This window comes from Schistocerca gregaria, chromosome 2 (genome assembly GCF_023897955.1).
Source record: "Schistocerca gregaria isolate iqSchGreg1 chromosome 2, iqSchGreg1.2, whole genome shotgun sequence".
NCBI classification, from domain to species: Eukaryota; Metazoa; Arthropoda; class Insecta; order Orthoptera; family Acrididae; genus Schistocerca; species Schistocerca gregaria.
Genome location: NC_064921.1, coordinates 377,958,392 through 377,972,962, shown reverse-complemented (window position 1 = coordinate 377,972,962; position 14,571 = coordinate 377,958,392). Strand labels below are relative to the sequence as shown.

The following is a 14,571-nucleotide window of genomic DNA, read 5'->3' as shown; positions in this document are numbered from 1 at the left end:
GGACTTCGACACACGCGTTAAGGCTGCCGTCAGCCTCCCCAGCGCGGACTGTACGAATCCGCCTCCTGAAATACACGTCTGCCTTTGCGTGCGGCCATCCTCCCTGTTGTCATCCGAATATTTAAGTCGCCACCATAGAGTAATTCGTTTTATGACCCATAGTCTCTCTCTGTGTTCGCTGTGACTTTAATATTGTCAGCCCTGGGTACCATGCTGTGCTGAGCTGGAACCCTGTATCTCCGCTCACAATCTTTACCAAGCTGCGAATTTCCACCTCTTATTTAATTGCGATATCCCAGAAAGAAGACGTAGATGAGAGAATTTTGGTGTTTTTGTAGTCCTTATTCCCCCCATATGGAGACAGTACTTGGCTACTGCAGATTTCCCTGCTTGGTCTGGAGCTGTGTGTCGCCGATGTACGTCGCATCTGTCTTCCACCAGGTGACAACTTCGTCCAATGAGTGACTTTCCACAGCTACACGGGCCTTCTCAGCCCAAGACTGTCCGTCACAGAAATTTGTTGGCGGGTGGAGGCGGATTTAGCTGTATGTTTCTTTGTTAATATTCCTATTTTCGTAGAAACGCCAACTACGTGTGGCAAGATGCCCTCTTTCTTCTTCTCTTTATTACAGTTCTCTTATTATTTAAAATGCATCGTGTGTAATACACGCCGAATATCCAGATCAGCATGTCAACTTTTCAGGAATACGACACGGAGGTGGCGCAACTGAACCCAATTTGGCTCGTTCTCTGTGGACCAACGCCCCAAGCGCGCCATTGAACAGGATGGCTACAGCTGCTGGTCTGTAACTGTACGTCTGTGTCTATTGGCTTATGGTACACAGCTTGACCCAAGGTGTCATCCTCTTTTCTCCGCACGAACACGTCCAGGAATGGTAGTTCGCCGGTTTTATCCGTCAGAGTGAAGAGAATTTCGATGTTGTACAAATACGTCCAGCGATGCGAAGCTACGATCAACATTACAAAGATGTAATCTATCAACCAAAAGGACGTAGGATTTAACTCGCTCAGACAATTGGAGTGCTCTTTTCTCGAAACCTTCCATATGAAGATTAACCACAATGGGTGGCAAGGACTGCCCATTGCGACACTTCTGTCTGTATCGGTCGCTGAATGGTTCAAATGGCTCTGAGCACTATGGGACTTAACTTATTAGGTCATCAGTCCCCTAGAACTTAGAACTACTTAAACCTAACTAACCTATGGACTACACATACATCCATGCACGAGTCAGGATTCGAACCTGCGACCGTAGCGGTCGCGCGGTTCCAGACTGTAGCGCCTAGAACCGCTCGACCACCCCGGCCGGCTATCGGTCGTTGATTAAAAATAGGTCGAGGTGAGCACGTGCTTGAACAAATCTACAAGTTCCCCGTCCTGCTTTTCACCAGTGAGCAGCAGTGATTCCTGCAAAGGTATTCGAGTGGAATGTGAGGTTACGTCAAAACTCAGGAGCATATCTGATGGTGTGAGTCGTAAATTCTTGAGCGGACAAATTAAAGGGCCTAATTGCGCTGCTAGATGTTTTGCCAAGTTGTGTGTTGACACCCCAGTATTGTTCACAACTGGCAGATGCAGAATGCTGTTCTTGTGAATTTTAGGCAATCCACGTAGCGTGGGATAGAAGGGGTGCCTGTATACGTAGCCTCTTGGCCACAGCGTCAAAGATCGTGCTGTTCCTGACGAGCTGAAAAATTTTTCAGGTATTTTGGCCATAGGGTCACGTTATATTCAGAGTCATCCTACAGCTGGTTCATCTTGCTTAAGAACATCGGTCTGCAGAGGACGAAAATTTCCCTTGCTTTTATCTGCCGGTAAGATCATAATATCAGAATCCTCCTTTACGGATCGAAGCATTGACCTCTCTCGGACTGAGATACGGTTACTGGGCGCAAATCACCCACCTCATCTCCTTAGCAGTGACCCTGGGCATTTTTATGTTTGGCAAGAAAACAGTCGCACGTAACTGCGTTAAAATTAGTACACCGACACGTAAATAGTCCTGTCTAGTAACCGAGAAGGTGCACATTTATTGCACATTACTTGTCGTGTGAAGACAAAAGCTGAACCTTTCTTAGCTAAAAATATTTCATAGTGTGGAAGAGTCTTTCTGAAACAAATTAACTTAAGCCCGTCGATCTTGAGCTTCACGCGACGCCGTCTACAACATTGTATTGTGAGAATTCTCCACTACAGGGTGTGGTAGATAAGTAATGAGACTGGCCGCCGCGCGGCGCCCCAGTCGCTCGCAGGGCGGTCTCCACCTGTACGTCACGTGGTGGGGGATCTAAGCTAACAATAGAACCGGTTTGCAGTTGCGTCGGAACTCTGGTGCACTGAGGGTCGAGCTTCGCGTATTAATTTGTTTGTGTGCCCGTGACACTTGTGAAAACGCTGAAGATGGATGGCTCGATAGAACAGCGGTATGCAATCAAATTTTGCTTTTGCTTAGGCAAAACTGCTTCGGAAACTTTTGCTATGATTACAGAGGCCTACAAAGAAGACTCCCTATCAAGAGCTCAAGTGTTCCCGTGGTTTAATGAATTTAAAAACGGGAGGGAATCCGTTGAAGACATGGAACGATCTGGACGCCCTTCAACGAGTCGTGTGGATGAAACGGTGGCCAAAGTGAAAGAACTCCTGGACTCCGACCGTCGTTTAAGTCTCAAAATGATCGCCGATGAGGTCTCCGTAAATAAATTTACGGTTCACCAAATTGTTACGAAACATTTGATGATGAGGAAAGTTTGCGTAAAATTGGTTCCCCGAGTGCTCAGCGCCAAACAAAAGCAACAACGAGTGGACATTTGCCGTGAGATGTTGTATGATTTGGAAAATAATCCAGACTTTTTAGACAATGTAGTAACAGGCGACGAATTGTGGACATTCCAGTACGACACGGAGACGAAAGCCCAGAGCTCGGAGTGGCACACACCGGCATCCCCGCGGCCGAAGAACGCAAGAATATCAAAGTCCCGCATCAAGACAATGCTGATTGTGTTTTTCGTTAATTCACAAAGAGTTTGTCCCTCAGGGGAAGACTGTCAACGCCGAATTCTACAAAGAAGTCCTTCAGCGATTGCACAGAGCCGTCAAACGGAAGCGACAGGACCTTGCTCAACGCTGGCGTCTCCACCACGACAACGCTCTGGCGCACACAGCGTTCCTCGAGACCTCCTACTCGACCCGAATTGGAGTTGAAGTTCTGCCACCACCACCATACAGCCCTGACTTGAGTCCTCCTGATTTCTTCCTATTTCCGAAGGTCAAAAGATGCCTGAAGGGTCATCGTTTCGACGATATTCCGAACATCCAACGTGCTGTCACGAAGGCACTAACTGGGATAACTCAAACGGACTACAGTGGGGCCTATGAAGCTTGGAAAACGCGCTGGCAACGTTCTGTCGACGCCCAAGGCGAGTACTTTGAAGAATATTAACGTTTTGTACAAATTGGATCAATAAATTTGTTTTTCTAGACTGAGTCTCATTACTTATCTACCACACCCTGTATTTTAAATAAGATATTTTTCTGGCTGTTTCAAAAGACCGTACTTAAAAAAAATTAGCTTATTTAATAATACAACAAGAAATAATTTTTCTATAACCACAGGTTGAGCTATGTATTACATGGTCTTTTTAGAGGTGTCGAACCAACTGACATTTCGCTGACTATTCGGGACGGTAAAAGTATATTTTTAATTTTCAATAAGTGGAATTAAAGAATTACTAAACGTGCAATCCGAAGTTACCTCAACCAGAAAAAGCAAAGTTGCCTGATATTGTTTATTGTGTTGTTAGAGACGGAGATGGAGTCGCTTGGTGGGGGTGGGGGGGGGGGGTCTGTGGACGGGAAAGGGAAGGTGCAATATGACGTCATCATTAAGTCTTATTCTTTCTGAAATGTCGATAAAGACAGCCTTGTCTTTCAGTAGTAGGTCCAACCTCCTTAAGATATAATTTCAAATAAACCTGAGGCTTGTGTTGTGTCACAGTGTGTTGGCTAAAAATAAATAAATAAATAAATGGGCCGACATAATTTTGGAGACTACTTCTTTTCCACTAACACGGGTTAGGTAATTTACCTCAGCATCTAACATTGCCATGACACCGCGTCTTTACGTGACCTTGACGAAGATACAGGATGACATGATGGCGTTGCTGAAATCATGTTTGTGGCACGTTTGGAGCCAGTTACTTTCCACTCACGAAAGAACAGAGGTGAACTTGGCAAGACCTTGGGAGATGGAAATAGGCCGAAAGTGAAGTACAGGTCTAATATTTTCTTGTTCAAGAACTTATATTGGATAATAACTGCATGTGTTCCGTTCGATGAAAAGGGACGAGTGTGAGATGACTTTTTTTCATGCACTAATAATGTTGGTGTTAAAAAGGTGTCTCATACTAACCGCATATTCCACTATTCGAGCGTAGTACGTGGAAATGTTGAAGGCGAGCCTGTGATTGACCAGGGCCCTCTGCTGCGGGTCCCGCGGGTAAATGCTGTGTCCGGGGCCGTACTTGTCAGCCAGGTACTGCAGGATGGCGATGCTGAAACAACAAATGCAATATATCCTGAGAGAACCTCACAGCTTTATGTTACTCAACAAACTTAGTTTCTCCAGCGTAATAATAAATACAGCAGAAAAACGTATCTCATACAAAAATAAATTTACGTTTCTTAATTCAGTAGGTGTAAATTTACTGTATAGCGCTCGTAACCATTACAGAGACCATATGTAATGGAGATGTCTTTTTACCTTTCACTTAGGAAAAAACCGTTATCGTCCAGGCAAGGAATTTCGCGTTGCGGATTTTTCTGCAATAAAACAAGAGATAGTAATTATTCTCTCAGCATTATTTGATTTGACAGCATGGTATTCACAGTACACACTATTTGTTCGCCATGCTAATTATGAAATGTGTTACTGCTTGACTAGTGCCAATAGTTAATGGTTATTCATAACTAATCATCAGCACAAAAGGCCGAACTCTTTCTGTATGAGACAGTGTTGTAACTTGGAGCGCTTTTTGGAACGTCTCCTTTAGACAGTTCTACAACAGAAGTTTAATACACTTCCTTGTTATTCGTCTTTAAGGGCTGCAGCTTTTTTTATGAAATTACAAAAATTACTCTGCAAGATTAAGGTTTTCCCAAATATGAAAACATGTTCCAAAGTAGAATATAGCCATGTGCCGAGGATCAAATATTCCTTTGAAATTTAAAAGCTTTACCGTCAAAGAAATCTGTTAAATAATGTATTTATTCGTGTGTCTGTTAACTGTTCTACGAAACACTAGTAGTCATTGTGTGAAACACAAGTGTTATCAAAAACCAGTTACATATATTTTAAGCCTGGACTTATTGAAAACTAACACAAGTTTCCATTTCAAGATAAGTAAATTTGTTAAGACATTAACGAAACTCAGTTAATTTGGAAATATCACACTTTTGTTGGTAAAAGACCCGCTTCCTATTCAAGATACAAGATGGTGCACGACTGACGAAGTATGGCTCAACAGTTCACACATTATACAAATAGCTTTAACTGTAAATAAATTTCAATTGCGGGTTTACTATTTTACGCATTACTTAAATGTGTTTAACTCGAAATACAATCAAAGAAAAAAAATACTGAAGACGGAAATCGGTAGATGTGATGTACATGCACAGACAAACAAATGATTACAACTGCAGAAAAATTGGATGATTTATTCAAAGAAAGAGCTTCACAAACGGAGCAAGTCAACAACGCGGTAGTCCACTTCTGGTCCTTATGCAAACAATTATTTATGTTGCCACTGATTATTAGAGTTTTTGGATGTCCTTCTGAGGGATATCACGCCAAATTCTGTCCAACTGGCGCGTTATATCGTCAAAATCTCGAGATGGTTGGAGGTTCCATCCATAATACTCCAAAAATTCTGATCTGGGAGAGATACGGCGGTCTTGCTCACCAGTGTAGGGTTTGGCAAGCATGAAGATAAGTAATAGAAATTATGTTGTTGTAATGTTAGCCCAGGATGGCTTGCCACGAAGGGAGACAAAAAGGGGCGTAGAGTATCATCGACGTACTGCTGTACTGTAAAGGTGCAATGGATAACAACCAACGGGGTTTCATTGTCGAAGGAAATTGCTCTCCAGACCCATTACTCATGTTTGTCAGGCCATATAGCGAGCGGCAGTCTGGTCGGTATCCCACCACCGTTTGGGGTGTCTCCAGACGCATCGTCGGTGGCCATCGGGGCTCGGTCCGAAGTGAGAGTCATCACTGAAGACAGTTCTACTCCAGTCAATCAGATTTCAGGCAGAAGACGTGTTTAGAGACGCCCCAGGCAGCGGTGGGATCCGAACCTGATTGTCGCCCGACGAGTAGGAGTGATGGGTCTGGGGTGTCATTTAATTTCATAGCAGGACACCTCTGGTTGTCATCCACAGCACCCTTACATCCCAGCTGCTCGTCATGCTATTCTACGTCCCGTTTTGTTGTCCTTTATGGCAAGCCATCTTCGGCTAATACTTCAGCTAGATAACGCCCGCCCGCATGCGACAAGTATTTCTACTGCTTGTCTTCGTGCTTGCTAAAGCCTACCTTGGCCAGAAAACTCGCCGAGTCTCTCCACTGTTGACAACATTTGTAGCATCATGGACAGAGCTGTCCAACCAGCTCGGGATTTTGCCGATTTAAAGTACCAGTTGGACAGAATTTGTCACCATATCCATCAAGAGGACAACTAACAACTCTGTCAACCAGTAGCAATCAGAATAACTGCATACATAGGCATCAGGGGTGTACCAACACGTTATTCACTTGCTCAATTTCTTTCTCTTGAATAAATCATCCAAGTTTTCTGAAATTGTAATCAGTTATTTGTCTGTACATATACCTCACATCTACCGATTTCCCTCCTATTGGAATAATTCCTTCGTGCCGTGTAGTTTTGTTTGTCTCATATTATTGCACAATACACGACCTCATGTCCAATAACTACAAAAACTGTAGAAAGTGGTGGAGACTGCTTACGGAGGTCTCCGATGCACATTCCTTTATGTGGGTCTAAAATCTGTCAATAAACTGACGTACAGACCAAAGAATGACATGTGCTCCAGGCACAACACTCTCCCCTGTTCACTCCCAGGCAGCAGAGAAGGGGTCGAGTTCTGTTACATTCCGCTGCTTGTTTATGACCTGGGCATTCTAGTGGACTGTATTTCGTAGGCACATCTCGGAAGAAGGTTAGTGCTTAAGGGACGCCATAGCACGCAGATCACAGCAAATTTCAGTACACACTGACAAACCAAACATTATGACCACCTGCTAAATAGCTTATCGGTTCACACCTATAATGAAAAACGACAGTGATGCTGAGTGACATGTAATCTTCGTGTTATGGAGACTCGCGTATGTTTCTGGAGATATGTGAGACCAGGTGTCAAAGTATAGATCACGCAATTCGCGCAAATCGGGGGCCAGTGCATTGCGAGCACGGACTTGCGCCCGAGAGCGTTATAGATGTGTTCCAGCTGTCTCAGATGAGGCGAAGTCGACGTACAGAACTTCAGTTTCAGTTCACTAACTTTCTTCTCAAACTAATATAGCACTGTTCTGGCCTTGAAACGCGAGTTATTGTCCAGCTGGAAGAGGCCATAGCTGTCAATCATGAAGGGATTAAGGTGGTCCATAATAGTGTTCTGATAGGCCGCAGCTGTCAAGGTAGATCCGATCACCGCTATATGTTCCATGGAAGCCTAGGTCAATGTCCCCCCTGCTTCCGCAGTGCTGTGCATGTTCCGAGCAGCTGATCTCCTAGATTATGACGTGTCCAGACACGACCATCGACCTGCTGAAACATGAGTTGAGATTCATCCGACCTGCGACACGCTTCCATTGATCAGCGGTACAATCTCGATGAACCCGCTTCTACTAAAATTGTAATTGTCGATGTTGTTGAGTCAACGTGGGGCACGTAGGGATCCTCTGCTGCAGACTGCATATTCAAAAATGTGCCATCAGCGTTCTGCTCCGAAAACCCTTATTCCTACACCAACAATGTACCCTATTGTCAGATCTGTCCATCCTGCTCTACAGATACTATACGTCGGCGTCCTACACTTTTTGTGATAATACATGGACGTCCAACATTTCTTCGACTACTCGTTTTTCCAGGTCTTTCAATTCTTATTGATGCTCGCTACAGGCGATCAATTTCACTTTTCCCAAGACTCTCTTTCCTAAGCGCCAGGCCATAATAATCTGCTCTATGTCGTTGTCGCTATCAGTGAATTTACTTACATGCGGCTCATGTTGTACAATAGTTCCTAATTCGTCTCCACTTAGCAAAGTTCCGATGTGACAGCGATGGTGGCAGCGAGCGAAATAGGTAGGCAGTGCCGAGACTTGATGCCTGGAACGCTCCCCCCCCCCCTCCCCTCCCTCCCCGTCGCCAATAACCACAGGCAGTGACGTATTTCCCGGAGGCAAGCTACTAGCCCACCCGTTGGATACTCGGCAAAGGAGTCTGCAGATGAAATCGACACTTACGCTCAAGGTGATGAGTGGAAAACTTGTCGAAATCTTGCGTCAACTTGACGCAACTACTACGGTAATAAACGAGAAATTTTCATTAATATACACCTATAAACAAAACTCTTGCATCACCCCTTTTTTTTAATTCGTAGCACAAAAACAGAAAATGGCTGTGAGGCCTGCATGTATCAATACGACAAAAAATTCTGGAACAACAAAATCGTCTGTTTCCAGTGGGGAAGTTTTCACAACACTTCTGAGTAGCATCAGTTTCCTTGCTCGGATACAGGCTTCAATTTGTCGAAGAGTACGACCGATGAGATTATCAGATCAGCCCTTTTCCGAACTGTCCCACCATTCAGTGGCAATTTTGCGTAAGTCAGCGCAGTGTACATGCTCGTTATCAACTTCCAAAAACAACTCGCCTCAATCTACCCCACACATTTCCCATTGGGTTCATGTTCGAGACTCAGGCAGGTTAGCCGCTCGAAGTGGCTGCGTGGTTACACTCGCCATGTCACGGATTGCGCGGCCCCTCCCGCCGTAGGTTTGAGTCCCCCCACGGGCATGGGTGTGTGTTTTGTTCTAAGCATAAGTTAGTTTAAGTAGTGTGTAAGTCTAGGGGCCGATGACCTCTGCAGTTTGGTCCTTTCGAAATTCACACACACAGATAGGCTAATCCATTTTAGTGATTCTAGTTAGCATGCTAAAAGAAAGTAGCCACCAGAACAGCACGATAGCACGCATGTTATCATTCGACAAGATGAACTTGTCACCAATGTGTTGGCAATACTGTTCCACTATTGGTTGCAGAATCTCGTCCGTGTACCATAAAGCAGTGAGACTGCCCTCAACAACCACGAGAATTGTACGGTGGTTCCATGCAACACCATCCCTGAACTTCACTCCGCCACCATCTTGTTGCACAGATGCGACACAGTGTTGGGGGCGTTCGATATTATTGGTTTCTTTATTTGTCTTTTTGGCATCCGTAGTCCACATTAACGGGTTGTCTCCAGACTCGTTGTCCGCGATAATCAGGGTGCAAAGAAGTCCTAGATTCGTCCGCAACCAACACCTGACGCCAATCCTGGGGCGTCCATACTGCATGATTTGTTCCCCATTGCACCCGAACCATGGTCATTTAACAGTCTGATGCGATACATACCGTCATTTTGCTTCTTCGAATCCCAAATTCATTTCCAGGTACTCAGCCCACGATTGCTTTGACTCGAAAGTAGTAGATATCGACCGTCCTGTGCACCTGTCGGACATGAACGGCCTGTGCGATGTGAGTCACCAACACTACCTGTCAGTTGGAGCCGATTCTATGTTCGCACCACATCAGTTTAACGCCAGTGGACACGTCGAGTAGTTTCCTTGGTTGACAAGCCCTCTGTGCATAACGTGATGATGCGGACCCGATCATTGGTCGCGATTGTCCTTCACGGCATGCTGAATGTTCACTCTACTGTTTCACAGACGTCTGTAATGCATTCCTGCTAGAGCATTACTTTAAACTGAAATGCTAAAAACCATTGCACTGCAGCGTTCTCCCACAGACAACGCTCTCGGTGTCTGTATGTATGTTCACGTCAGGGGTGACGTTATGATGTGTAGAGGAACAGCCACAATAGTGACACATATGTACGATATAACTGGGTGATGAAAAACTTATGTTGATTTGTGTATATAAATACAAGAAAACACTTATGTATTGGCAATTGCTTATAACTTACTAGTGATCCTTACAGACAATTTTCGCCGGCCAGGGTGGCCGAGCGGTTCTAGGCGCTACAGTCTGGAACCGCGCGACCGCTACGGTCTCAGGTTCGAATCCTGCCTCGGGCATGGATGTGTGTGATGTCCCTAGATTAGTTAGGTTTAAGTAGTTCTAAGTTCTAGGGGACTGATGACCTCAGAAGTTACGTCCCATAATGCTCAGAGCCATTTGAACCAATTGAACAGACAATTTTCCTATACGTTACTGTATTGTATACAAAAAAGCTACCTGTTACAATAAGGTGTCAACTGAACTAAGGGAAGAGACAAAAATCTTCAGAAGATTTCTGGTTATTTAACACTGTTTCTGTTGACTAAATCTCGCACTGCAGACTATCTTTGCTATATGTAAATAACTCACTGAATCTGAATCAAAAATGCTCTTTGGAAATGAAAGTAACTATAAATGTCATGCAAATTTTGTTTATACTGAATTTGAATTGAAGACTCTTGGAGTACAGTGATTTCGTCAATGATTCCGACAGATTCCGACAGTTTATTCACTAGAAAGGAGGGATAATGGCCTACCATCCTAGTTTCACATGTCTTACTTACATTTCACATGCAAGAAAAGTATGACGAAGTGTACCAAACGCCAAATGTCCAGGGAGCACATTCTACCATGCAAAACCGCATGCGTGATTGGCAGATTAATTTCGAAAAATTATAATAATCAAATAACGGAATTATAACCATTTAATCATAAGGTATTGACGTGAGACTGTAAGATATGAAACATTTACCTCTTTTAGCAATAATGTTTTCTTATAATTACTGAGAAACACTGTAGGACATAATATGACCCGGAATGAAAAACTAAAATATTTTGTAGAATGCTGACTTCACATTTGGATATATGCGCTCTCCGTAGAAATGAAAAATTTCTTCAAAATCGTAGTAGTCATCTGTTTATGTATGGCAGCTGCCACGTGTAAAAGACAAGTTGCCCGGTAGTGTTACTTCAGTCACCTTTCACAACTGAAACTCGGGAGCGGACGTCGTTTCATCCTGTAAGCAAATGGCACTGCTTAGCAGCACTGATCACCCAGTTGCCTAACGCCGTAATCGTAGGCGAAGTCGCCCAGTAAGCTGAATAGCGTGTGATGTGTGTGTTAGCCAGGTATTAGGCCGATCTGAGCTGAAACGTCCATCAACCAGGTCTGATATATTCTCTCTTAAGCGAAGCGAAGCGACTGAAACTTCAAAACTAAAACAGAAAACCAATATATAAGAGCAGTCACAGATACCATTGAGATGCTGCATTTTGGAGTTTCCTTTAGAACATAGCACAGAATCTTACATGTACCTTTCTTACGTAGGATGTAATCATATTTTTACGAAGCAAAGATCACATTGTTCCGTGTGTAGAAAGGTGATGACCTAATAGTGAATTTTATTATGACTGAATCTCTATGTAACTAAGCTAATTCCCCTTGGACATTTATAAGTTTACCCTCCGATCACTTTTATTTAATATTTATAGTACTTTTAACAAGTCTTATTTCATTGATACACGTCTTTTAGACCGTTTCAGCGTACTCCAAAATAGTATCTATGACACAAAATTGGCTACAGGCATTGCGTTATGAAAACTGTTTTATTATCCTTGACAATCTACGGTCAAAACTGAACATTCTTTAGTTTATCGATAATGATAATCAAACAGCCAAAAAATAGATAATTATAAAGTTTCATCTTACCCACAGTAAGCATATATATATATATATATATATATATATATATATATATATATATATATATATATATATATCGAAAGTAACAAATGGATAAAACACTTAAGCTACAGTTCTCACCAACTCACCTCCTCAGTTATGAAGCTGTTCTTAGAAAGAGGTCGACTCCGCTCACACACGTGAATAGGAGCCTTTATTTAGTGTTAGCAGTAGTGGCTATATCTATTGTTAGTAGGGTCTAGATCTAATGCAACAAAATATGTGGCATGGAATAAGTCACTACGATGGTAAAACTACAGAAAACCACAGTATTCCACATTTTTAATGAGCAAAATTGTACATTATAAAGCGCTGCCGAGGCTTTTAGGTAAACGTTTCGATGTCCTGTCACTTTCGAACTCTGAATGGCCCAATGGAGTCCTAGCAGCAGCCCGATATGAGTATTCGAATCGAAGCGTTCAGTCGTACGGTGTTGGCTCCAAGCTGTATGGAATACATAATCACCTGCACAACTCAAAACACTCGCTTCCATTTAAGCTGGGCGAGTGACGTTTTCGTCCCCATATCTAAAACAACAATCAATGTACAACTGATGAGAAAAGGGATCTGCCACCTTCTTTAAAATTTTTCAAATCTGTGTCTGTACTCGATATAAGGGATATTATTGTACCATATCTGGTCATAGTTGTGCGGTTGTTAGTGCAGTACATCGTGCTCTGGGGAACGCATTCCTACAGTCAGCCATGTTTAGATGGGAGTTGTCTTCATAGACTGTGGGCTACTGTTTCGGATGCGAAAGTCTTAAGTTCAGGCACTCCCATGTACCACATAAGACAAATGTGGAAGCATTAGGTCGAAATTAATCGTGAAATAGAAGAGTCATGAATGAATCTGTCTCATCAGCTCAAACTCTTCATCCATAGAATCGAGAATTAATCGCAAAATTCTTTACCAGCCCTTAAGAGACGAGGGCTATTAGAAAAGCGAGAAACGATCGGTCGCGAAATGGAAACCACTGTGAAAATCGGACGAGGATTTTCACAGACGTTTTGGGCAGTGCCTCCAGTATACCCATCGATAGCATCAAGACGCTCTTTTCATTTGTGAGGGCACTGTGAGCAAGTAAGGGTGCCTAGAACAACAATGTCTCCCGCAAAGTAGGACGGCTCGCTGAGAGGCTTCGCCTTAATGGATGCAGCCCACCTAACACAGTTGCCACGCACTTCCCATCGAAAAGGCTGCAGGAGCGTCTTCACTGCCCATGCAGAGTGCGCCTGAGAATTGCCATGAAGAAGGAAGTGCGTGGCAGCTGTGTTCGATCAGCCACAACTCAGTCTTAATTGGGTCGTCCTGAGTATCATCTCTGTTCACATGAAAAGCTGAATACGAAGACAACACCTGGGCGCAGGCCCCCTTATACATTACCTACAATGGTTCAGGCATATGATTTTGTTAAGGTTGTTTCAACAAGACCTTAATCGTAAGTTGTGAGTCATTGCAGTACCCAGCATTCTTTAGTTAAAGAAGATGTGGAAGAGCTGCTTCGTAGACTGCAGAAAGGTTCAAAATGGCTCTGAGCACTATGGGACTTAACATCGATGGTCATCAGTCCCCTAGAACTTAGAACTACTTAAACCTAACTAACCTAAGGACATCACACAACACCTAGCCATCACGAGGCAGAGAAAATCCCGAACCCCGCCGGGAATCGAACCCGGGAACCCAGGTGTGGGAAGCGAGAACGCTACCGCACGACCACGAGATTCGGGCACTACAGAAAGGATACATCTCTCTGGATAATAGTCTAAAGAGAGACGTGCAGGTATTGTGCAGCGACACGGTGAGGCCGGAATGTGGGTTTATCTATGCGCTCAGGTTCAAGAGCCTACGGCAAAGTTATCCCGTACACGGTGAAGTCTTCTACGAAGTAATATTCAAAATATCTGCAGTAATTATGAAACCACAATGGCTCTGCTAATTGCCATCCTTTTCTTGAACGCCAACTGGATGTCGATCATAAGTGCGAAGTGTTGCTTTCCTTTCAAGGAAGTTACATTTGCGATACCTGGATGACGGATATCTAAGGAAATTCACTTTGGATTATCTAGCGGACTAGAAGAGGTGAGACAATAATGGAAGCTGTTCTGATGGACGTTTGAAACAACCAATTAACCCCTTCAGACCCTCTAGCTACAATCATGTACGTTAACTTTTACTGTATTTTAGCTGCAACAGACGTATTTTTTCCCAATGGAAAGCTGAGGTACACGTTTGTGAATGTTCAACCTTTTCATCGTGTGCTATTAGTATCAACTTTATGCATCACTATGAAAATATTGGCAAGTCAACGTAGCAGTGCACAAGAGTTCGTGACTACTAGACTACACGGATGTGGTTGGTTTGCTATATTCCACTGTATAACTGAATATTGTTATTGTTATTTTGCAAGATAATTATTGAATGATCATTTTACTTCTTATTACAAGAGGGAATATTTCATAACTAGTTATTTTAGTCCATGAAATGAAGCCAAGTTTACAAAGTATG

At 43.4% G+C, this 14,571-nt stretch overlaps 1 protein-coding gene across 2 annotated transcripts in view; it reads right to left on the bottom strand.

The window, feature by feature from the left end:
- LOC126320466 (glutathione S-transferase 1) overlaps positions 1–14,571 on the bottom strand; it is a 61,759-nt gene that overhangs the window by 22,633 nt on the left and 24,555 nt on the right. For both annotated transcript variants that reach the window (XM_049993967.1, XM_049993975.1), the window contains exons 3-4: positions 4,781–4,839; positions 4,430–4,571 (exon numbers count right to left, since the gene is read on the bottom strand). In XM_049993967.1, the coding sequence (XP_049849924.1) occupies positions 4,430–4,571; positions 4,781–4,839 (201 nt within the window). The remainder of the gene's footprint in view (positions 1–4,429; positions 4,572–4,780; positions 4,840–14,571) is intronic.